Source organism: Falco rusticolus, chromosome 9 (assembly GCF_015220075.1).
Source record: "Falco rusticolus isolate bFalRus1 chromosome 9, bFalRus1.pri, whole genome shotgun sequence".
Lineage (NCBI taxonomy): Eukaryota > Metazoa > Chordata > Aves > Falconiformes > Falconidae > Falco > Falco rusticolus.
In genome coordinates, this window is record NC_051195.1 from 19,894,415 (window position 1) to 19,917,744 (window position 23,330).

General features: G+C 49.1%; 1 protein-coding gene across 4 annotated transcripts in view; it reads right to left on the bottom strand.

Moving 5' to 3' along the window:
• Window positions 1–23,330, bottom strand: part of ADAMTS14 (ADAM metallopeptidase with thrombospondin type 1 motif 14) — a 39,313-nt gene that overhangs the window by 12,437 nt on the left and 3,546 nt on the right. For 2 of the 4 annotated variants that reach the window (XM_037400310.1, XM_037400309.1), the window contains exons 3-8: window positions 18,500–18,656; window positions 17,050–17,246; window positions 8,241–8,324; window positions 6,131–6,278; window positions 847–952; window positions 529–672 (exon numbers count right to left, since the gene is read on the bottom strand). In XM_037400310.1, coding sequence (XP_037256207.1) covers window positions 529–672; window positions 847–952; window positions 6,131–6,278; window positions 8,241–8,324; window positions 17,050–17,246; window positions 18,500–18,656 — 836 coding nt within the window. Of the gene's footprint in view, window positions 1–528; window positions 673–846; window positions 953–6,121; window positions 6,279–8,240; window positions 8,325–17,049; window positions 17,247–18,499; window positions 18,657–23,330 lie in introns of all 4 variants that reach the window. The other 2 variants (XM_037400308.1, XM_037400307.1) reach the window with 1 other exon arrangement.

Genomic DNA, 23,330 nt, shown 5'->3' on the forward strand with positions numbered 1-23,330 from the left:
TCCCTCCGCTGTCTGCAGCTCCCCAGGAGACAGAGCACCTTGGTACTAGTGAGTACCACTACTGCCACCTGCTTTCCCACCACTCTTCTTGGCCCCAACACACAGAAAGCTCCTGGCCTGTCTCTACACCTTTTTAGTATGCAGCACAAAACATTTTATAGCCTAAAGGGGAAACCACACAGGCAAAGCAAATGGCAAAAATATTTGACACGTGGGCTCTGCTAGCACAGAGCTTCTGCAAACTGTTGCTCTGTTGACATCTTCAGCTTTTATCAAGCTCCTATTTGCCTTCAACCTCTGCAGCCCAACGATGACATTGCACATCCTTGTGCAAGGAACCAAAGCTGTTAATAGAAGAAAAAGGGAAAATAATCTCCCAACGACTCATTTTTGCTAATCTGGCCAAAACAAGCAATCCCAATGGGGACCCATCTGCTGCTTGCTTCATGCAGGAGTTGCTGGGTACAAAATGCACGCAATCACGCTGTCCAAAGGGAGAACGTTCCCTCCTGCTTAAAACTGACTTACTGAATGTAGCGGTTGAGCTCCTGCTTGCTGCAGCGGGACCAGTGGTAGCGGTGGAAGGCAGCCTGGACCAGTGGTGCCATGATGCTCCCCATGCTGGTCTCATCAGCACAGCGGTTGCCCTGGCCGTCATGCTCCATGCCTAACCTGATGGGAAAAGCCAGTGTGAGATCAGGTTCCTGGGCAATTTACACCAGCTTGTTGTGTGCCACAATGGTACGCACGCTGGCACCAGCAGAAAGTCCCTTCTGCAAAGAAAGGAGCACCACCGTACTTGTCCCCCCACCAAAGGGGACAGGCAGCTCTGCCCCCGTGACTTACACATGGCCAGTCTCGTGGGCAATGACAAATGCTGAGGAGAAGCCATCTTCATGGTTGAGGGTGCAGCTGCGGAGTGGGTGGCACATCCCGGTCACTGGTGCGTAGCCTGGGGCAAGGGAGAAGGGAAGAAGAGAGGAAGAGAGGAGAGAGAAAACCTTTGCGGGGGAGGGGGCGGATGAAAAATTTAAAAAAAACCCCAAAACACAACCGCAGCCTGGCTTCACTGCAACACGAGAAGAAACAAAGAGGAAGGCACTGTAGAGACAGAGCTGCTCAGGTCACTTGCTCACCAGAATGACCATCAGGGCTGCCAATGCCAAAAGCAGGCTGAGGTTGTGCTGAGGCTCACCAGCAGCTCTCTGCCCTCATGCCAAAACACCCGGGCCGGCAAGAGGGCAGCAAAGGGACCCATGGGTGCTTTATCGGTGTCGGTGACCACAGCCTCCCAGCCCAGAAACGGCATCCCCCCCATTCTTCTTTATTGAAAAAAATAAAGAAGAAAGGAAGAGAAAGAACAAAAGGTGTGAGGTGTCCCCCAGAGCCCCACCAAAAATACAGCCTTGCTTACTGCAGGCTACAGGGGACCCCTGAGATGCACCCACACATGCACCCACACCAACCCCAGGCATGGGGGCACCCCTCTGCCAGACAGAGACAGGGAGGACCATGCACCTCCCCAGCCCCCAGCCCTCGATCAAGTGCAGTGCAGTGGGGCAGCTGTAGGCAGGGAAGCTTTCCCCCCACCCATTCAGCAATGCATCATCTCTATTTCCGTTTATTTTCCTTTTTGCTTATGTTATTTTTGCCCAATTCAATTAATTCCTTGGCTTCTTCTAGAATTTACTGTCCAATTTTTTAATTTTTTTTTTTTTTAAAGACTGACCCTTTTTGGCATCAAGGGGAAAGAAGTTAGTGAGGGAAGGACTTACAGGTCTCAGAGGCAAAAGCAGGGCAGGACCATGCTGGATAACTCTGCCCTGGGGATAGGGATGCTGGAAGAGGAAAGCTCAGTGAGCCAAGAGGGAGGCTGAGCTGCAGCAGGAGAGGGGTGCTTATGAGCTGAAGGTGGATGCACACCCCTGCGCCTGCCCTCCTGCATAGACCCTGGCCAAAACACTGGGTCCATGGAGTCCACGTGCCACCATCCTTGTGGGCCACTTGCTCCACACCAAGTCAGCAACTCATGACTAATTGTCCTGGAAGAGGGTGGAGAGGAAAGGAGTGACTGCACTCAACTTAGTTCCCAAGCTGAACAAGAAGGTGGGTCCCGGCACTGTGCAGCTGGTCAAGGACAATAGATTACAGTAAAAAATAAAAGGTTTCCTACAGCTCTGCCCTGAAGTCAACAGTCACTGACTTCGTGGGTGCACCGGGTGAACTGGAAGCTGCACAGGACAAGGGATGGGTCGCTGCTGCACTGCTGGGCACCCAGAAGTTACCATCACTACAGGTATAAGGCAAAACCAAGGAGGTTTGGGGCGAGCGTTTCCCTCGATATTTCTATTTATCAGCTAGGCGGAGATTTTCCAGGGTGTCCACCTGCACTGGAACTTCTGAAGGAAACTTTTCTCATCACAATAATTTAATTTTTCAAAACAAGCCCAGAAAAGAATCTTTGAAGGGCTCACTTACACGGTACTTTGTGAGAAGCGATGGATGCATTTTTGCTTATACTCCAAATGAAGAGGTCAGGTGAACCCAAGTTGCCAAGCAAAAAGCTGAACATTAAATAAATATGCAATTCTCATTACATGCAGAGCAAGTTCATTTCTGCCTGCAGAACACCACATAACCTCAGGGAAGCCCCCACAACAGCAAGGATCTTCTCAAGGCAGCCTGCTTCAATAAATACACTCGGGGTTTTAATTCAATGGGGGAAAGTGTTTTTCATCTTCCTCACATTCAAGTGGGCAACCAGACTTACTCCAATGAACAAACAAACTAAAACACTGTAAGAAAGACAGCGGAGAAATGACGGGCTCAGTGGATGCTGCAGTCAAAAGGAAAGCAAAAGGTAACAGGCCAAACGAAGAGCTTGAGAGAGACAATCAGATCATTTGGTTTAACCATAAAGCAATGAGTCGGATCCTGGATAAATCATTTGAAAAGATTTTTTTCCTCCAGGAAACTTTCCATAAGAAAGAGTAAAAATGTGGAAAGTTTTCTGTACAAGGCAAGAGCAAATATATTTTGTCTAGGATAAAAATGGGACAAATTCCCAACCAAAAAGGCTCTGGATGCCTGGACTGGAGATAGGACAAAAGAATATGAAAAGGTGGATGCTTGGGAAGGCAGACACTGGTTTCTCATAATTAAAACCTCAGTGAGAACTGGAAGAAGCATAAAGGGTTCTCCACAGAATGATGGTCAGAAGGAACTACCTGGGAAATACTTAATTGATAAAAATAGATTAGCCTGCAAACACTTACCAGACACACACATATAGGAGAAATGGCATGTCCTCACCATACCGGCAAGACACCAGCCAATCTCTTGCTTCCTCCAAATGCATTTTATTCTTCTTTATGGACACTTCCTACCTGCTTTCAGTCTCCCTGACCTTCTAACATGGACTACGAGCCTGCTCAAAGGCCAACCATAGGTCACCACAGAGTAACAAATTAAAACTTAAGCAAAAGCATCCTTCAGCCTGGGCCAGAAAACCCTTGGTGCCCACCCACTGCAGAGGGACATGGCACTCTGGTTTAGACAGAGCTGCAGCAGCAGCAGTCAATAATTTATAACACATCTGTCCACTACCAAGAGGCATTTCTCTTTGAAGGGCCGGAGTGTACCTGCAATCTGCATGCAAGGTCAGCACAGCTCAGCTGTCCCTCCTGGCCCTTCCCCTCCATGCCTTCCAGCTTCCCTTGATTCCCAAAGCAACGATTGCATCAGCTTTCCAAAATTTCTCTGTGTTGACCATGACTGCTCCCATTCCCACCAAGAGGCCACAAGCAGAGCTGTTGCCAGCACCAAGAAGTTTTTGTAAACCCCCTTAGGGCTTGGCTTGGACCTGCCACAAAGAAGAGCTACGCCACAAGACCGCAACGCTCCGCAAAGACTTGCATCCAGTGCCATGCCAGACCATTCGCTGGTCTGGTTTACTGGCTAAGGGGAGGTGACAGGACACAGGGAGGCACAAGCCATGTCTTGTGAGGATGTGGTGATGGAGCATCATTGGCTTGCCAGCATGGAAATAGCCCGGGCTAAGAGGATCGCATGGGTTAATGAGTTGAACCAGCCCCATCGCCATTGCTAATTGGGCCCACAACTATAAGGAGTGATGAGGCATCAAACTAAGCACGGGCTTGACATTTAAGCTCCATTTCCAGGTCCCTGTGACTTGGAGGACTTCCATCTTCAAAGAGTTCCTTTCTCCTGGCTTGTTGATTTAGGCCAGGGGTCCTCAAACTTTTTAACCAGGGGGCCGGTGTGCGGATGAAGTGGCAGGCAGTCATCTGCGGCTGCTTGGTTTCCCCCCCAATCCCTGGCGGGGGTGGGGCAGGGGGGGTCTGTAAATACCGGGGACCGGACTGAGGACCCTGGGGGGCTGTATCCAGCCTGCGGGCCATAGTTTGAGGACCCCTGATTTAGGCTGTAGGGTCTTTGGAGCAGGACCAGCTCTGCTTTCAGCTCAGTTTCAGGGCACATATGAGCTTGGCAGATGCTCCCCAACTGGTACATACACCCTACAGCAGTGGCTAAAGAAGCCAGCAGGTATTTGCCATCACCTCAGCAAGTCGCTTAGATACCCTCAGTGAACATACGCCATGAGCAAGAATTAGAGGTGCCATGGTCTGGCCCTTCATTGCACATAGCTCCAAGCTAGAAAGGGATGACAGGGATCTAAAAGGACTTTGTTTTGAGGAAAAGAGGCAAGAGTAAGCAAGTGTTACTATTCCAGCAGCCCAGTGAGAGGGCAGTTCCCAGTGGGTGAGGAGCAGCTGCACCGTGTGCCATGCAACACAGCCAGGCAAGGACACAGCATCCACGGGAACTTGTGCAGAAAGCAAACATCCATCCCAAAGATGTGTGAAAAACAGGGAGCCAGACCTGCAGGGAAAAGGGGAAGGAGCTGGAACGAGCAACTGTGGAGTAGGGCTACTCCATCAATCTCAACTCCCTCCCACCAAGGGGGAGTCCAGTGAGTTTCCCCCTTCTGCTGACATGCCAAAAAAGGTCTTCTCACCAATGCCTTTGGACACAGTCACTTTGCCAGGAAGGGTCTAGAAAAACGAAACAAAACCTGGTATGTCACCCACGCTGCCACACAGCTCCGGACAAGGAGCCCAAGGCAGGTCCACAGCTTGGTGGGGAGGCTGTTTGCACAACCCAAACTCTGCTCTTTGATGTCCAACAGCATGTTCATTCAAGAGGGCTTCCAGATGGATATCTCCTGTGGTTCATGCCCTGCTACAAGGAGATCCTATTCAGGAAGGCAATCAAAATGAAGACAGGACTCTTCCATCTCTGTTTCCTCCCATGCACACCAGAAAGACTCATGCTACAAGTCAGTGTGATGCTGCCAGCATGTTCATGGCATCAAATGGAGCCTCCTGATGGGAAATTCAGACTTTGCTAACAGTGTGGGAAGGAGGAGATCGCAATTTGGAGACAGCAGGCTCAGGAGAACTGGGAGAAGACACCTCTCATGATGACACCAAAGCATCTGCTTTTCTAATGGAGCCATAAAACACCAACAGCTTTTCCTGCAAATTTGTTACATTTTTTGCCAAGGTCTCTAACTTCTCAAGACCATATCAGTACAGCCTCTGCACCAAGAGAGTGAGAGAACTGCTGCCATCACCCCTGCAGACTGCAGTGAGACCTCCTCTTTGGCCCAGGGTTTACGAAATGCTCCCATGTCCAAGGCCTAAGAGGGCCAAGAAACCAACCGGTGTAAAACCAGGTTTTAAAGCTCCTCCAGAAGACAGAAATGATTGACTGGCCCCATGAAGCTCCATGTGGTATTCCATCTTTTATACATAATTTGAAAACTTTTTAAGGCACTATGGGACAAGGGGAGGATTGCTGCATGAAACCCAAGTATGGGCAGAATGAATAAAGATTATTTTCTTTTTTTAATCCGTTCAGGTTGATGCTCTGCCTTAATTCTGTCGTTCTTCTACTTTGTATTAAAAAAATACTGATTTTAATAACCTTTTTCTGGACCCTGCTGGCCAAGAAGCAGACTGTGTTTGCAAGAAATCCTCTCCCCTCTCTGGCTTTCCCCCAGCAAACTGCACATACCTGATCGAGATAAATACAGTACCTTGCATACCTGCGGGACCAAAATCTTGCCTGGTGAGGAATACAGCATGGTCATGGTACTCAGCGTGCTCCGGGTCGGAGCGCTGCTGCGAGTGAGCCCAGCGGCAGACCTGCTCCAAGCTCCGAGACGGGTTCCCTCGCTCTATCAGGCTGACTGACTGGGTAAAGAATTAAATAAATACATAAACAAAAAGATGGGTAAGTCAGTGGAGGAGAAGGAACCTGCCAAGAGTTCTGGAGTTGGAAAGACTCCTAAGCAGTGCTACTCCATCATTAAAAGCAACAACATCCCACTTTGCATCTGCAAAGCATCTTGCACCTTTTTTTATTTAAAACCAGCACAGAAATCATTCCCACAAATGGATACGGTCTGGGACATAAGGGTATATGACCCTCTTTGGTCACACAAGTGCTCGGGGCAGCAGTATATAAAAGACAAGAGCAGCTGGGAAGCAAAGAGGATTCAGATTCCCAGCTCCTGCGTGGGCTCCTCATCGAAACGTTGCAAGATGCTGATGCTCAGTGATGAGCAGAGCAGCACTACCCTGCAAAACTTGACCCACAGAGGCTGAGACCCTAGCAGAAAATAGGTGGAGGTGTCCAGGACTGTTTCATAGCAGTCATCTGGCCCTTCATCTTTTTTTTGTTGTTGTTGTTCAAGATTAGCATTTTGCAAACTTACGCTCTATAAATTATGCTCTAAAATAAATTATGCTCTCAGACAGGTACCTGCTGAGCCACAGCGGTGGGAAGAAAGGTAAAACATACTGCCCTTCCCCTGGCCCTTACATGGAAGCCACGGAAGTTTTATTCTACAAAGTGCAAGGTGGGAGACAAGAAACCGCAGGAGTTACTCAGGAAGCATCAGACCTAAACAGCGGTAAGCTGAGATCTCACTTGCATTCAAACATCTGCTCATTACTTCCCACATCATCCCCCAAACCCAAGCAGCAATGTAGCCGGACAAAGCAGCTGCCTCCAGTGCAGGCTTTTGGGAGGATATAGCATCCTAAACAGAGCCCCCCCGTTACTGGCCATAACACTGCAGCTCTGAATCCCTTCTCCTCCACGTATCATCCTCCAGCCCAGAGCACAAACGCTGCTGGGAGGAAGCCAGACACATTACTGGCTTTCTCAGGTGGAGATGATGTTCCTGGTCTCCTAGAAGCCTTCAAAACTGAGCCAGCCTTTGTCCTCGTCCCTGCTCCTAAGAACCATCCCTGGGTCTCTAAGGTGCATTTGGTTTCTGCCAGCCAAGCAGATTTCTGTAACAAACAAGTTTTCCAAGACCTAATGGGTCTTATTTGTGGACCACACACAGAGACGTCACTGTGTTGAGTCATTGATACTTCATGTAGGTTAGGGGCTTGCCACAAAAAGTATAGCTAATCACACTGTTTTAAAGAAAATCTTCCAGCTGCCATGCTCAAACAAGCCTTCAAAAACAAATGCAACCTGGGAAACCACATGAAACCTTCTCATGCTTTTCCTGTCCATGCCCAAGGCACCTGAGAGCTGCAGGACATCCAGTGAAGCCTCCCAGGGCTGCCAAGGCTGGGACACAGGAGATCCTGGCCTTGGCTTCTCACTGATATCCAGCTCCTACCAACTTGGGAAGTCACCTTTGTGCCGTCATCTACTGCCACCCTAGAGCTCCTGAGGAAGCCTCTTGTGGTTTTTCCCACATCCCAGAGCAAGCAGATGAAGGCGGATAACAGCCACCCGACAGCCCCCCAGGGATCTCTCTCTGCCCTGGGGCTGCACGGCCATGGGGCTCTCCAGACCTTCAGGCTCCAGAAACCAGCCAGATGAGGGTTCAGATTCATCACTGCCCAGCACAGTTGTCACTTGGGCTTTGACAGCTGACCTGAACAGCCTCATTTTTCCAAGCCGGGGCTTACCTAACTGTTAAATATTATGGTGATGACACACTAAGCCACAGTGTTGCTGCACACTTGCCGGCTTTGGAAGAAGCAGAAGCTGCCTGCTGTGCCTATAATACCGCATTTCAGCAACCCTCCTGCCCTCATGAGGCAGGGCTTGAACAAGGAAAGCGGCCAAAAAGCAGGGGCCAGCCTGAATAGCATCTCTTCCTCACCACGTCCAAACGCTGTATTTACCTGGCGGTATCCCACCATGATCATCCTGACCAGCACGATGTTGATGTGGACGCCCAGGGACTCGTCATGATAAATTTCATCTACCTGTAGAAAGGAGGGACATAAAACCAGAGAAGTTAAGATCATCCCAGCTCTCAAGCTCCTCCTGTCCTCCAGGCTCCCACATACAGCATCCTACCCGACTTTCCGAGACTACACAAGACCAGGTACAAAGACCTCATCTCCCTCCTCAAACCCCCAGCTTTTTATTTGTTATTTTGCCCCTGTGTAAAAACCATAGAGTCAAAAAGCCAAGCTGGAATAAGCCAAATTTCCCCAGGATGGGTGGCTCGGATGGTCAATGGCATCACCCGTCCCATCAAGAGAAGAGAGGAGGGCTGATTTTCCCACGGGGACTGCCTCCACTGCTGACCATCTCACAATGAGCCACTGCTCCCTTCGGAGCATGAAGTCTTCAGATGGAAGGAAATGCTTCAGACTCCAGCATCCTTGTGTTTGGTGGAAATTAAAAACGGCTTTTGGGAGAGAGATGAGCGATTTTATCAAAGCAACGGCATTACTCAGTTATACCGGTGACTCAAATTTGACCTACCACTTCAGAAACCCCAGGAGAAGACAACACAACAAAAAGAACAGGGAGGGCTTGTGAGTCAATAAGGTATCTATCAACATCAGCTATTAAAAATGATTTTGCAAAGGAAATAATAAGCTATAACCATTTCCTTCTGCGTTTCTAGGATGAATAAACAAATTCTAGTCCTAAGTGCTACCAAGAGAAGAAGATATCCAGATGAGAAAGGTCCCTCCGAGCTGTGCATGGTGACAGGCAGCCACTGAGAGTAGCACTGAGCGGGCAGCCATAAACCCATGCAAGCGCAGGAGATCCTACACCAGCCTTCACCCACCTGCAAAGCACATGTGAAAATACAGCCCAGGAAAAAAAAATCTGATTTTTAGAGAATGGGACTTTCTTATCCTCCAAAAGCCTCCGAAATGAACACTGACACAAATGGGGGTTCACTGCAGGAGTTGAGGAAGTCAAATTAAAACCATCTTTAATATTTACTAGGATGAATGTTTAAATTAAAACACACTTTTTCAACTTTGTCCAAGAGAAAATAATTTGCCTCAGCTCTACCACAGCCTTCCAGACTAGATGAATATTGTAAAGCCAGATTTATGGAGCTTTTCTATTTTTTTCCCCATTCCTTTTTTTTTAAGCTTACATTTGAACTCAGGGGTTGAGTGACAACTACCCCTTTACTGCTGCCCAAATCCAAGCCAGGCATTTCCCAGACTGCATGAGTGCTTTACAAGACCCCTAATTTATACCCTGTGTATCTGTTTGAAATGCCCACTTGGGCCATTTTTAAACCCAAAGACCCAAAGTTAACGTTGCCCCATGACAACTAATACTCCCATGGAGTGGCTTCAAGCTTTACAGAGGGGTAATACAGGTCCTGAGCCTGCCACATCTCGAATGCAGAAGAATTAAAAAAAAAATAATCAATAAATAAATCACCAGCCCATCCTCATTAGTGCATCCCTTTGGATGCACAGGCTGTAAGCCCCACGGGGTCATTTCTTCATCAGCATGGAAAGATAATGCTGCACTGCGCATCCTCAGCTCACCCTTGCTCATCGTGGTTGGGATGCTCCTTCACCCTGCACCAGCACCTTTTAAAGGCATTTTGTAAGAATAATCAGAATACTATGAATTTCTTCCAATGCTAACTCTGGGGGTTTTTTTTGGTGTGCGCACAGATGGGAGGAAGGTTGTGCAGCATTGCAGCTGGGCTCCTGCTTGAAAGCATTACTCAGACCTACAGTCACACCAAAGCACGAAGCATCCATCCCAGCAAGGAGCTGCAACACCCCAGTGGGAGGGTCATGCTCAGCCTCGCGGTTTGGAATGTAGGAGGCTTTGGCACCCTGCAGAAAATGTTAGCAAACCTGAGAAGTCCCACATCAGGAGTCTGACCCTTTGCAAAAATATCCCAGCCTTAATGCCTGTTGTATGAGAGGCAATGTAAAAGGGTGAGAAATGAGGGAAGAGAGGGAGAAATGAAAGATATGCTATGGCCCTAAAGAGCTGGACCTAGGGGACAGTTCAGGGAACGAGGGGGAAAACATGGCCATTTCCTTCACTTTCCCAAATCTTTATGCATTTTCCTTCATCACCAGCACTTGTCAGGAGCTGGAGCATCATTAAGCCTCCTCTTCAGTCAGCACCTCAGCATCATCCACTGGCACTCTGTTCCTGAGGACCCTTCAATGCACTGTGACAAACCACGTTCCTGCCTTAGGAACCTCTCCACCAGCTGCAGCTCCTGGCCAAGCCCCGGCCTGACCCTGCTGTGACCCAGAGCTCCCAAGGGAGCAGCGCAGACCTCTCCCTGCCCAGCTGCACAGGCTATTCTGGCAGGATGCTCAGCAGACCCCACAGGCAGTGGGAAAGGATGCTGCATAAAAACCTGCCACATGGCAGCCCCAGCCGGCAAGAGAAGGGTCGCATCCAGGGGAGGGAGGAGCACAAGCAGAGGAGCTGGTGGGATGAGAACTTTGCTCTGTGCTGCCTGACATACCATGCAGCAATGGTTCCTCTCAGCAATGTCTCTTCCTCCCAGCAGTGCCTGCAAACAGTCCCCAGGCCTGAGAAGAGCTCCCTGCCCTAAATCACGCACCCCCAGGCAACGTTAGCTACCCTGGGAGAAAAAAAAAAATTTGGGAACAGCAATATTTTTCACAGGCATTGACAAATAAACTCATCAACACCCTCCCAGCACTGCGCATCCTTCCTCAGCCTTGCTAGAGGAGTGGCTATGGACAGCAGAACCACGAGCAGCTTAGGAACAGCTCATTAAGGGACTAAGACACAAGAAGCTGTATTATTCCAAGATGGGATTTAATCCCCTAAATCTTCCTTTTAAAGCAGTGCTAAATCCCACCCTTCTCCAGGTAGCAAGGACTAGGTACCCCTCCAGCCCCTGAACCAAAGGGTTAACCCTAAACCCCAGCCCCTGTCTTGTGTAGGGGAGGGCAGCGTTTAGGCAGGGATCTGTACTTAACAGATACCAGCTCAGCATCGACCTTTACAGTTAATTCAGAAAGCAGATGTGGAACCAGACTGCCCAAGGCTATGGACTTCCCTTAATAGCCAGATATAAATAATTGATGGAGGTAAAAAAATAAAAAAATCAAAAGCACTTGCTGCTGTGACTGCTCTGACCCCTCAGTTTCCAAGTTTCTGGTGGGCAGCATCAGCAGGGCCAGCATCCCCCACAGCACCTCAGTGTCTGTGAAAGAAGTGTCGATGGAGCTGGGGGTGGGGGGCACAAGCATCACCTCCCCACTCCCCACCAACCCACCCTGGGCTGGTTCAAGCAAGCAGAGGGGATGGAAATTGGCCCAGAGAGCAGTTTGTAGGCTTGGCACAGCTCCCCCTGCCCTCTGCGGATGCCATTAAGTGTGTCTGCAGAGAAAATCCCCCCCCCGAAAATACCTGTTCTGCAATGGGCTCCAGTGAAGGGACCCACCTCCCTGAAGACAGATGGGATAAAGATCTTCTTAGCCCTCTCAACCATGTGGTTAGATGCCCAGCCTGTTTAACACTGACACCTGGCAAGAAGTGCTCTCCTATTTCATTTAAGAGAGAACTTTTTCCCCCACCTATAACAGACCAGCCCTTAAGGCTAGCTGCACGTTAAGTGCAAATATGCAAGAACACGCAGCCCACAGGACCCCCCGCAGGCAACTCCAAAGCCCCCAGCCCTGCAGCGCCAAGGGGACAACGCTAACACTTTACAAAGACTGAAAGGAGCATTTAAAACCCTGTGCATCCTCTCCGAAATGCTCAATCAATTTGTCAAGTGCATGGGACCCCCCTCCCAGACCCTCGCTGGTGCTGGGAGCAAGGAAGGCTGCCTACCTAAATCCCTGCAAGCCTCTGGCCAGCCCCGAGTCTGCAGCCCCAGACGCAAGATCTCGACAGCAAACCGCACTGGCAACATCTAGACCTCGCCGTTCTTCAGGGAAGGAAAACAAAGAGAGAGACACGAGAAGAATTTGCCAAACCAGCAGAATAGCTGACATTTCAAAACCCCAGATCGCTTACTCAGAACAGCCAAGTCATCTTTAAGCTCCTTTCTTTTATTCCCTCACTCAGTTTTCATGCCAGTTGATTCACCCTGAGCCTGTTTTCTGGGGACAAGTGGCTAGAAGCAGAGGCAAAAGTCCCCCTGACAACTTTATTTGGCCCGCTACATGCACTTGCGTCCCCTGCAGGGAAGCACACCACTGCGAACACCTCTGCAAGGGCTGACCCGCACTAGCAACGGAATGGAGGAAAGGGGAGGTTTGCTCTGCAGAGCAAAGCTCTAGATCTTATCATAATTCTCTACGCAACAGGCCATGTTGTCCCAAAAACATAGCAACAAACACATGAGCCTATGCAGGGGGTGGGAAAAAGTGTGTGCAGGCGTAACAGAGACATCAGAGATATTTTTTTGTTATTATCAGTTAGCATGGAGATGGATCATGAACGAACAAAAAAACCCCAGGCAATCATAGACCAGAAGGACTCTAATGTGCACATTATTTTAGACTGGTCTCCCTCCAGAAACGGCACCAAGCTCAGCAAATCTGTGTCTCAAGCAGTCCATGCTCCAGGTTGGCTTTTCAGATAATCCCAGGTTAAAATTAAAGCCAGACGTTTGATTTTTTTCCCCCCTAACGCTCTCCTCTGTGGGGTCTCAGTAGCACTCTTTGTCACTCAGCCCTTGGGAACAATAATTTATTTGGCTGATGTGCCGGAGGGGAGCTGGGCAAGTCCCAGCCTGGAGAGGGCTCTGACTCATGGGGTTTCCTAGTAACCCGAAACAATGGGAAAACACCAAGTACCCTGGCACCCTTAACCAAATCATGGGCAATATCCTACAAAAAAACCAGCAAACCAGTTGATACCAGGGCCAGGCTTAATATAGCCCAGAGCTTGGTTTGCCTCCTCTGAGCAGGGCCAGCCCCAGCCTCAAGAGCATCAGGGGCGAGCGCTGGGAAGTCCAGAGGAGAAAACCAAGGAGCCCAACTGAGTGTCAAGAGGCTGAAGAGCAAAGCAGGACACAAAACATTTCCTCTCCTCTTCCCTTACGGGGTGCTGGATCCCCTTCCTGGTTCCCAGCCCTTCAGCCCTCACACACAGCAGTCACTACGGCTGGGGCATGCTAATTTTGCTTCAGTAGCATCACAACCCCTGCCACAGGCAGCCAGCAAGGCCAGGGAATGGCTGTTCAACATCTTTGTTGGCAACACGGACAGTGGGACTGAGTGCATCCTCAGCAAGTTTGCTGGCGACACTGAGCTGCGTGGTGTGGTTGACACCTTGGAGGGAAGGGATCCATCTGGAGGGACCCTGACAGGCTTGAGAGGTTGGCCTGAGCAAACCTCATGAAGTTCAGCAAGGCCAAGTGCGAGGTCCTGCACCTGGGTGGGGGCAATCCCAAGCACAAATACAGGCTGGGTGGAGAATGGACGGAGAGCAGCCCTGAGGAGAAGGACTTGGGGGTGTTGGTTGACCAGAAGCTCAGCAAGACCCAGCAATGTGCCCTTTCAGCCCAGAAAGCCAACCACATCCTGGGCTGCATCAAAAGCAGCGTGGCCAGCAGGCCCAGGGAGGCGATTCTCCCCCTCTGCTCCGCTCTGGTGAGACCCCACCTGGGGTACCAAGTCCAGCTCTGGGCCCCCAGCACAAGGAGGACACGGACCCATAGGAGCGAGTCCAGAGGAGGCTGTGAAGATGATCAGGGGGCTGGAGCACCTCTCCTGTGAGGACAGGCTGAGGGAGTTGGGGTTGTTCAGCCTGGGGAAGGGAAGGTGCCAGGGACACCTTACAGCGACCTTTCAGTATTTAAAGGGGGCTTATAAGAAAGATGGGGACAGACTTTTTAGTAGGGCCTGTAGCAACAGGACAAGGGGTAACGGTTTTCAACTGAAAGAGGGTAGAGTCAGATGAGTTAGTAGGAAGGAATTCTGTACTGCGAGGGTGGTGAGGCACTGGCACAGGTTGCCCAGAGAAGCTGTGCAACCTGGTCCAGCAGAAGGTGTCCCTGCCCATGGCAGGATGCTTGGACCTAGATGGTCTTTAAGGTCCCTTCCAACCCAAACTATTCTATGGTTCTATGATTCCCCCAGCCACCACATCACCAAATATTCATTCCAAGAGCCCAGCATCAGAGAGGGGGCCAGGTTTTGCTAGGGTGGACAGTGATGCTTGGCTCAGTTATGAGAGATGCTCAGATGCGCCTTCTCCAGCACACACAGCAAGCAACGGCAAAGGATACATTTCCCACTCACTTCAACCTGACCTAAAATCCTCATGTAGCCTCTGAGCCAAGAAGGGAATGGCAGGCTGGGAATGCAGGCTGGGGGCTGGTAGGGAAGGCAGGGGAAGCTCTTAGGTGCACAAAAGGAGCAGTCATCCCCATGTCAGCTTCCTGGGATGGACAGAGTGCCGTTTAATGAAAAGTCTGGCATCCACATTTCTGGCAACAAAATAAGGGTTTGGTTTTTTTTTTTTAAAAAAAAAAACTTCTCTGTGACAAATCATTTACCACTGAGCTCCAGCTGACACCAAGTTCCTAATAAAAGGGTTTGTGTCTCAGGGAGAGCCCTAGGACCCCACCTACAGCAACGCTGTGTTAAGCCAAGCCCATGCACCACCAGGAAGGGGTACATGCCCTAACCCCCCTCAGCATCCAACAAGAACCCCAGAAAGGGCCAGGAAAGTTTATTATCAACTTCCACACTCATTGCCCCCTTTCCTTGGGTTATAGCTTGATAGAAAACCTCCTGGAGGCTTTCCCAGCTGGCTCCCATGTAGCATCTCCCCAGCATACTCCGGTCCAGCTCATTAAGTGCTTTCCTCATTAGAGGGCTGGCCAAGCCTCTCCTCCTTCTCCTTGCCTCCAACTAATGGGATTAGTGTTCAGCTGTGTGGTCCCTGCACGCTCCTCCCCACCAACCCCCAGCACCCTCCTCTCTCTCTCCCTCTGCCATCCAGGCCAGCAAGCATTTTTTTTTCTGCTGAATCGGGTATTTTAAGGCAATCTGAGCCGGTAAGGAAACGAGGCGGCGCCAAGGGAAGAGGAGGCGGACAGAGGTCATGGCAAAGCTGGAAAGAAAACGCACTAAAAACCAGAAAGAAAGAAAGGGAAGGGGGTGGGGGAAGAATATACAGAAGGAAATAATACTCGGGGGAAGTATTTGTTGCATGCATTATCCTGGTTTTTTCCTTCTTTTCATTGATGCTGCTTTTTCCCCCCCTTCATTTAATTCATTATAGTCTCCAGTGCTGCCTTTATTTGAATAGACAGCGGTCCTCCCTTCTCCCAGCACAGCACCCCGTGCATTCACTCCCTGAAAAGTCCTGCCCGCGGGGTATAAACCATGAAATGCGCCTGAAAACCAACCTTTTGATTAGAGCTGACAATCCCCAGGCGCTCAAACCGTCCATCCCCCCAGATCGGAAAGGAAAAATGACATCATCTCCGACCCCCGTAACGTGGGAAGAGCCCGGGGTCAGAATAGGGAACCCTGCAGCTTCCCCCGTGCAGAAGGATTTAATAAGCAAAGGGTAGACACTTTCAGAGAGGGAACTTAAGTGATGCTGAGAGCATCCAACCACAGGCATCAGAATAGAGCACCAGAGAAGAAAACGTTGCCATGAAGGCATTTGCTTTTTAAAGCCAACATCTCCTCTATTTGGGACTGGCCACATTATGCTTGGCCTCTAATCCCATAAACCTTTACCCCTTATGTTGACAATTTTCCCTTCGTTACTGGCAATATGGCTCTGAGCCTGCCTGTCAGGGCAGAAATAATGCCCAAACAAACAAGCAAACAAAAAGCAAAAGCATCCTCATAGCCTGGTTATTTCCAAGTTGGTTGTGCTTCTCAAACACTTTCCATCATCACACAAATACTTAAAAATACTTAAAAATTAAGTACTTAAAAATAGAGGCGAGGATAAAGCATGGAAAACAAAGCAAAAAATGGGAGAGTGCACGAAAGATCTGCAGACCCTATCTGCAATCATTCAGGTGCCAACAGAGCAAACCTGCGAGATGACTAGATGAATAAATGTTGATCCTTCCACATCTCTCAGGACTTGGGGAGTATGTACATTTTTATCTTAAAAAGGAAAGATAAGCAGTGTAGGGAGTCAGCACAGGCTGCCCTGTGCCACCGGGTGGAAGCAGGGCTGCTGTAAAGCTGCTATAAACTCCTTTTCAAACACATCTGACTAATCCTCAAGGTGCCCAGGTTTTCCAAGGAATGTGAAAAAACTTCTGAAAATCTATAAAAATCTTCCCCATCAACAAATTTTATTCAAAAAATAAAGCACCATAATTACAAAATAAATAAAAAAATTCATTTCAAACTAAATAATCAACAACCATTCTCTTTCCTCACATTTGCTGAGGTTTTGGCGACAAGAAGAAGATGGTCTTGGCCAGGAGAACAAGAAGATGCTCTTGGACTCAGGTGACAGATGGTGATGGCAACCAACATGCTGGGCCGTGCTGTCGGCCAGGGGAACATGGCAGAGATGAACAGAAAAGGACTCTGCTTTCCATCACTCCAATTGCTACAGCAATTAAATGCCAGAGCCGTCTGTGTGCAGGAACAGCCCTTCCTGCAGCACTTTCCCCACTCCCAAACACATTTTTTTACCAGGATAACAGATTTGCAGCATGGGAAGAGCAGTAAAGTAAGGGAAGGGTGGGAGCCACAGCCCCCCGCAGCCAAGCCTTACTATGTTCATGAGGGTGAGGACGTAGTTCTGGACGTGCTCCTTCCCATGGAAGCGTACCACCGAGTCGTCCACTGCCAGCAAGACCTCGATGTTGTAGTCGTCCTTCCTGGCATGGCGCCTCTTGCGATCCGCGTCCCCCAGCCGCTCTGTCATCAGCTCCAGGGAGTTGGGGAGATCACCCACCCGCACACCGGGCACTGAGCAAGGCAGAAAAAGAAACAGCCATTAAGTTGACCTGGCACTGTGGTGACATTCCAAAAAAATACAAATCAAGCCGGAAAAATAAACTGGATCTTTAACTCCAGCCAGGTCGCTGATCCACCCTGCACTGCAATGGGGAAACGGCTCTGAACTGGGAGCACCAGCACTAAAAGACACATCTATGTGACGATGGTCCTGCACTGTCCATTGGGTGGTGGGAGGACACCTGGGGATGCAGTAAGGTAGCTAGGAGGACAAGTACAAAGCTGGGGGCTGCTTCTTGGGAGCAGATAGCTGCAGGCAGAGCATCCTCCATCCTTCATAGCACCCTTCACCCTTCATGCATCCCTCACCCTGTACCCAACAGCACCTTTAAAACACTCAATTGCAATTCTATTAGCGATGCCACAAAAGCAACAAGCATACTGGGGAAGACTTTTAAACTTTTTTAAAAATCAGGGAGCTGCTTACAGTGCCACAAGAGGTAAATAAACACCAAGAAAGACTAACACCTCTGTGTAAATATAAATAGGTTTATAGAGTGCTGTTGCACAACATTGACCCCGTGTTTGTAAACTCCTGGGTGAGCTCAGCTTTATGCAGGTGAGAGGGGAAGTGGGCAGGTGATTTATGCACACAGAGTGTAGCGCACAGCTAAGTGATGTTATATTAAAAAAAAAGCCCCGTTTTCTCCTTCAAGGCAAAGAAGAAGAAAAAAAAAGAACAAAGCTTTAGAAAAGCAAAATTAATTATGAACGCTGGGAAAAGGAAGGGCTTCTATCAGCTGTTAAGAAGTCAAATCAACACCACATTTCACAGCAGATAGGTGATTAAAACAAGACTGCAGCACCTACATCTTCAAGCCGCAGTCAGCAGCCAAATCGGACCAAGTCCTCATGACGCCTTTTCTCCCGAGTCCCAACTCCACTTCAATGCCAAGGCTGATATGATCACCCATGGGCCTGATCACACCCATCTAGGAGATTATTGTTCTTCGAAGAGGAAGAATAACTCATATATAACTCATCCAATTTTAACAAATTTCGAAGAATTTCAAAGTTTCCAGCAAAAGCCCAGCATTTCCTTGCCTTTCTTCTCACTGATGACCCAACCAGTGGTTAAAGCCAGCCTAAAGCCATGGGGTGAGATGTACAAGACAGAGGGCAAGTGGAAGAAGACACCCTCCCCCCACAAGAAACAGTTGGGAGGGAACAATTGCTGGGAAAGACTAGATTCCAGCAGCCCCTACCTTCAGGGTGGAGGTCCTGGCGGGGCTCAGCACCATCCTGCCGGATAGCTGACCGGCGGTACACCACGTGGGCTCTCCCATGCTCCTCTGTCTCCTGCTGCCCCCTCTCCAGGGGCTCAATGAAGAACTCGTTGCTGTCTGTCCGAATGAGGCCAGCCTGGATTCCAGAAAGAAACAAAGAAAAGGGGAAAAAAAAGGTGTGCTTTTATATATGCATATGTGTACATGCACACTCAATATATGCATTAAAGATTGATGCAGAGCATGCATGAATGCAAAGAGTAAAGCATCCCAAATAAACCGGGTGTCTTGTTACTACTCCATGACACTGGGATGGATTTATTACCGTGTTCATGTATGATGATCCTTAATTTCTCCTGTAGATGGGGAAAAAACAAAAGGGGGGGGGGGTGGGCAAACCAAGCAACCAAAGAAAACCTGGTGACGAATCAAGTTATGCCTCTATATGGCTAGGAAACTCTATTCCTTCTCATCAGCGACAAGTTTTTCTGCCTAACCCTGCACATCAGGGGATACAGGCTGCATGCACAGGCTTCCACACCACCTCGCCTCCCTGCACCCTCCAAATCCCCAGGGCCACAGTGCCAGGGAGGAATCTTGCCATTTCACTCACGCTACAATCTGCAATCACAGCGAGAAGGAAGCGTAAAGAAACCATCATCTCTGCCTCACAAAGTGCTTGAGTATTAACACAGGAGAATCCCTTCAGAGAAACTGGAAAGCATTAGGACTGCATGTCCCAAACATGGGGAAGATGAATGGAAGGGCAAACATCGCTGGAAATGTCCCAGCTACTGACCTGCTCCTAATTAACACCAAGCTCCAACCAAATTCCCCTTACATCAGCCCAAGCACTCACACACTGCAGTGCCAGCCGGCTCGGACTTCTGGCAAGCAAAAGGATCGCCAGGATTTGGCTTCCATCCCACAGGCAGCCCCCTCCCAGCCCAGCATTTTTTCACAGCTCCCTCCATCCCACAGGCGTGTGCCCCTTCCTCCAGGCTGCCCACTGCTGCCTGCTGTTGAATAGCTGCCTGGAAAGCACAGGCAGGACATATGGATCTGTTCTTACAGAAAAGCCTTCAAAAGCATGTACCTACTGGAGTCCTCATCAGGGTTGGGGTACTGGAACTGTTTTCATCCAATAAAATAAAAATTACATATATATATATATATATATACACACACACATTTTGCACAGAGCTGTATGAAGACGTGAGCTGGGCTCTGTAAACAGCCAGGAAAAGCTGGGGCTCTTCCAAGCCCACCTGGGTCATTGGATCCCCTTCACATTCACGTACCATTGCATTCCTTGTGGCATCAGCCAACCTGGCTCTGTTAGACTTCATCAAATTTCCTGCTCCACTTGGGTTTTATTAGCTGCTTAACTCCTCTGCAAAGCAGGGTTTTGGCTGGTTTTGTTTTACTTTCTTCCCAAGGAATCTAAGTACAGGCAGTTGTGCTAGGATCAACTTGCCTGATACACGTATCTCAGGTCCTTCCCACAGGAGACATTCAGGTCACCAGGGCAGGACCTCTCCAGTAAGGGCCTGTCCCAACACCTCCGGCCAAGGAGGTGAAGATCACAGCAAGGTTCAACCAAGAGTCTGGAGCACCAAGGCAAGGTGGTGGTGGTGAGGCAGAGATCAGGGCAAGGAGTCAATCACAGATCAGGTCCAAGTGGCAAGTTGGATGCGCTTGGGTGGCAAGTCAATGATGATGGGGCAGGTCCGAGGCATTGCTCTTTATTATACAATAAGAGGAGGTGGGTTTAATACAAAAATTAGTAGCTAGGAAGGACAAAGCACTGGGCATCTAGCACAAGCATCAAAAACACTCTTGGATTTTATATACCCAAATTACGCTGATGATTTCCCACCAACTAACTTGCTTTCAACTTGCACATCACTACAAATTTGGGCTGGAGTGGCACTCCTGCTACCTAAAAGCACCTGATGCATGATGCAGGGTACCCCTGCCAGCATCCTGTTTTAGCTCAGTGGCAGAAGCAGTAATGCCTGCCCCAAGAGGAGGTCTGCTGGGACACCACTACCCTCTCGCAGCCCTGCCACGGGGTGTTTCACCTGGGACGAGGCACCCCAAAGCCAGTTCATGGGTTTACAGCGAAAGCCGGGACTTGCTGAGTCAGGCGGCCGGAGGAAAGTGCTGGGGCAAGGCTGGATTAAAATATGAAAGAGCCTGGTCCTGAGCCACAGCCCACTTGGGTTTGTGCTGCTCTGCAGCTCGTGACTAATTATATATGGCACAAGAAATAAAGCAGCCCAGGCTTTCTCGCCTGTGCCTTCTCCCAAAGGCCGGATGCAACACGCTGCTGATTGCAGCGATGACCAACAGGCAAAGTGGGAACCGCAAGGACTTGTGTGCACATCTGATCAGAGCAGCCTAATAAATGAAACAGAAACCGCAGCAGTCGCCTTGGCATTTACAAAAAAAACCCCAAAAAACCCACACAAACACAAAAACACCAAAAACACCATTGCAAGAGGCATGCACAAACCTGCCCAGTCTTAAAAAGGAGCAGTTCAGGTTGTATTTCTGCATTTTGCGAAGGTTGTAAACGTAGCAGCAAGAGAGGCCAGACGCCATCCGAAAAGCCTCTACAAGCTTTCCTTAGACTCTTGCCAAGTGATCAATCCCACCCTCAATGATCAATTTGCCTTGTGACTCCAACCCTCAGTTTTATTTGGTTTAATAGCACCAAATCAAATTAAATCTGGGAAGGTGGGACTACCACTACCAATATTTCTAACATGAGATGCTGTCTGCAGCTCTCAGAGAAGGTCATTCCCAAACTCAAAAACGGCCCTTTGAAGACAATTCCACTGGAAAGAAAGAAAATACTATTTTTTTCTTCTTTTATGGAAAACACCAAACTCCCTTCTGAAAGCTCACAGAGGGTGAAGTCTCTTTTCCAGCTCTTCTGCATCTCCCCAGGCTATGGGAGAGATGAACTGGCTCGGCTGGCCCAGTGCCAGCCTCGCTAAGGGGGGGACCCCCCAGCACCCCGGGTAAGCAACTCCTCCATCACGGCTGGGTAAAAAAACCTCCAACTCCCACAGGAATTCAGGAAATTCTGACACTTCAACACAGCTGAAATGTGGAAAAGTTAATAAAGCAGCTCCACTCAGCCAGAGAAGCAAACAGCACTGAGGAGGGGGAAATCCAGCTGCGTGCATAGTATGTATTTTTCCTACACGATTCACACTTAATTTGGACAAAAAGTCCCAGAAAGCCAGGCTATATGAACACAGGCACTGTCGTAGCCACCGCTCCCCCTTCATCCAGAGATTGCCTGGCGAGGGCATCGGGGGATAAGTAGAGAGATGCATCTGCCCTGCGCAGAGAGGGACAGCACCTTGCAGCAGCACGGCATGTGTGGCACCAGGGCATGGTCCAGAGCTGCTCAGTCACTATTTTGGTACCTCTCAAGCCATCTTTGCACAACACTTTGCAAGCCATCTAACATGACACTCTGCACTCCTTGACTGCTTTTCCCTGCTCTTCATACTGAGGCAAGAGAGGGTTTGGGATGTCTACAGACAGGGAGCTGCTCCACCTTGGCTTTGCCAGGTGACCCAAGAACCAGGATTCAAAACTAGGTCCTGGTGGGTTGAAGGCATGGAGACATGCTCAGTGCTAATTAGTTAATTAGGTTTTCAGCCCAAATGGGGCCTTGTTTTCATCTCACTGCCAAAAATTAGGATTATCACATGGGAGAAAAGCCCTCATACCCAAGTAAAAACCAAACCAGCCAACGACAGGGGGACCTATGCAACAAAAGGGTCATCCCCCGCTCTGGGCATTAAAACCAACACCTTTTTTAGTCCCAAAATTAACCCCACAGTTCAGGAGCTGCAACAAAAATCCTGGAAGACAAACCCATGCTTTCTGCACTGGGGCATCATTATGGGGACTGTTTCTCCCTTCGTTCCACATTAATTACCGTTCCTGAGGGCTTTTGTGCTCTGCTTATCTGCTGCCACCCATCCAAAGGAAGCCAGGGCGACTGGGATGGAAAATGCTGGCTCTACAGTTTGCAGCACACTGCCATTTGGTGCAAATAACCCCGGAGAAGAGTGGGGGGAAAGTCAGCGACAAAAAGCAAATACAGTGCCTACAGACAATAATTCTTCACCCTTCTCTGCAACCAGCAAAGCACGAAGGAAGCAAGGTCAACCACAGGCTGCTAAAGCCGGTATGGAGATACGGGATGCCTTCAATGTAGTGAGATGTGTCTGCCAGGGGAGATTTCTGCCTAGCGCTACTTTACCAGTTAGGAATTTGGTGGCTTAGATCAGCTTTGAAATTATGTTATGGACGACAGCATCTTCCCACCCTGGTACGAGACACCCTTACAAAAAAAAAAAAAAAAAAGCCCATATTTTCATGCATGGATGCCTGCAGCAACTAATAGCCACGGACAGTGCCATGGGTTTGGCATCTATGAAAAAAAATCATCTCACTTACATGGCTAAATATGGATTTAGGAAAGATTTAATGTGTACTCTCTTTTTCAAGAGCTGGGTGTTTTTTCCCCTCATTATTTATAATCTCAGTCTCTGTTTATACACAGCGTAAGCTCTTTGTGTACACAGCCTTCATCCACAGCATCCCACAAGGCTTCCTCTGACCAGAAACAAGCAGCCAAATGCCGTCTACAGTGCACGCTATACTGGGATGCAAAAGCTGCAATCCCCTTTTGAAATTTGTGGGTAACTTCCAGCAAAAGTGCACAGCAATTCCAGGGTATGTGCATATCAGAGAGCAACAAAGCTACCTCCACCTGGTG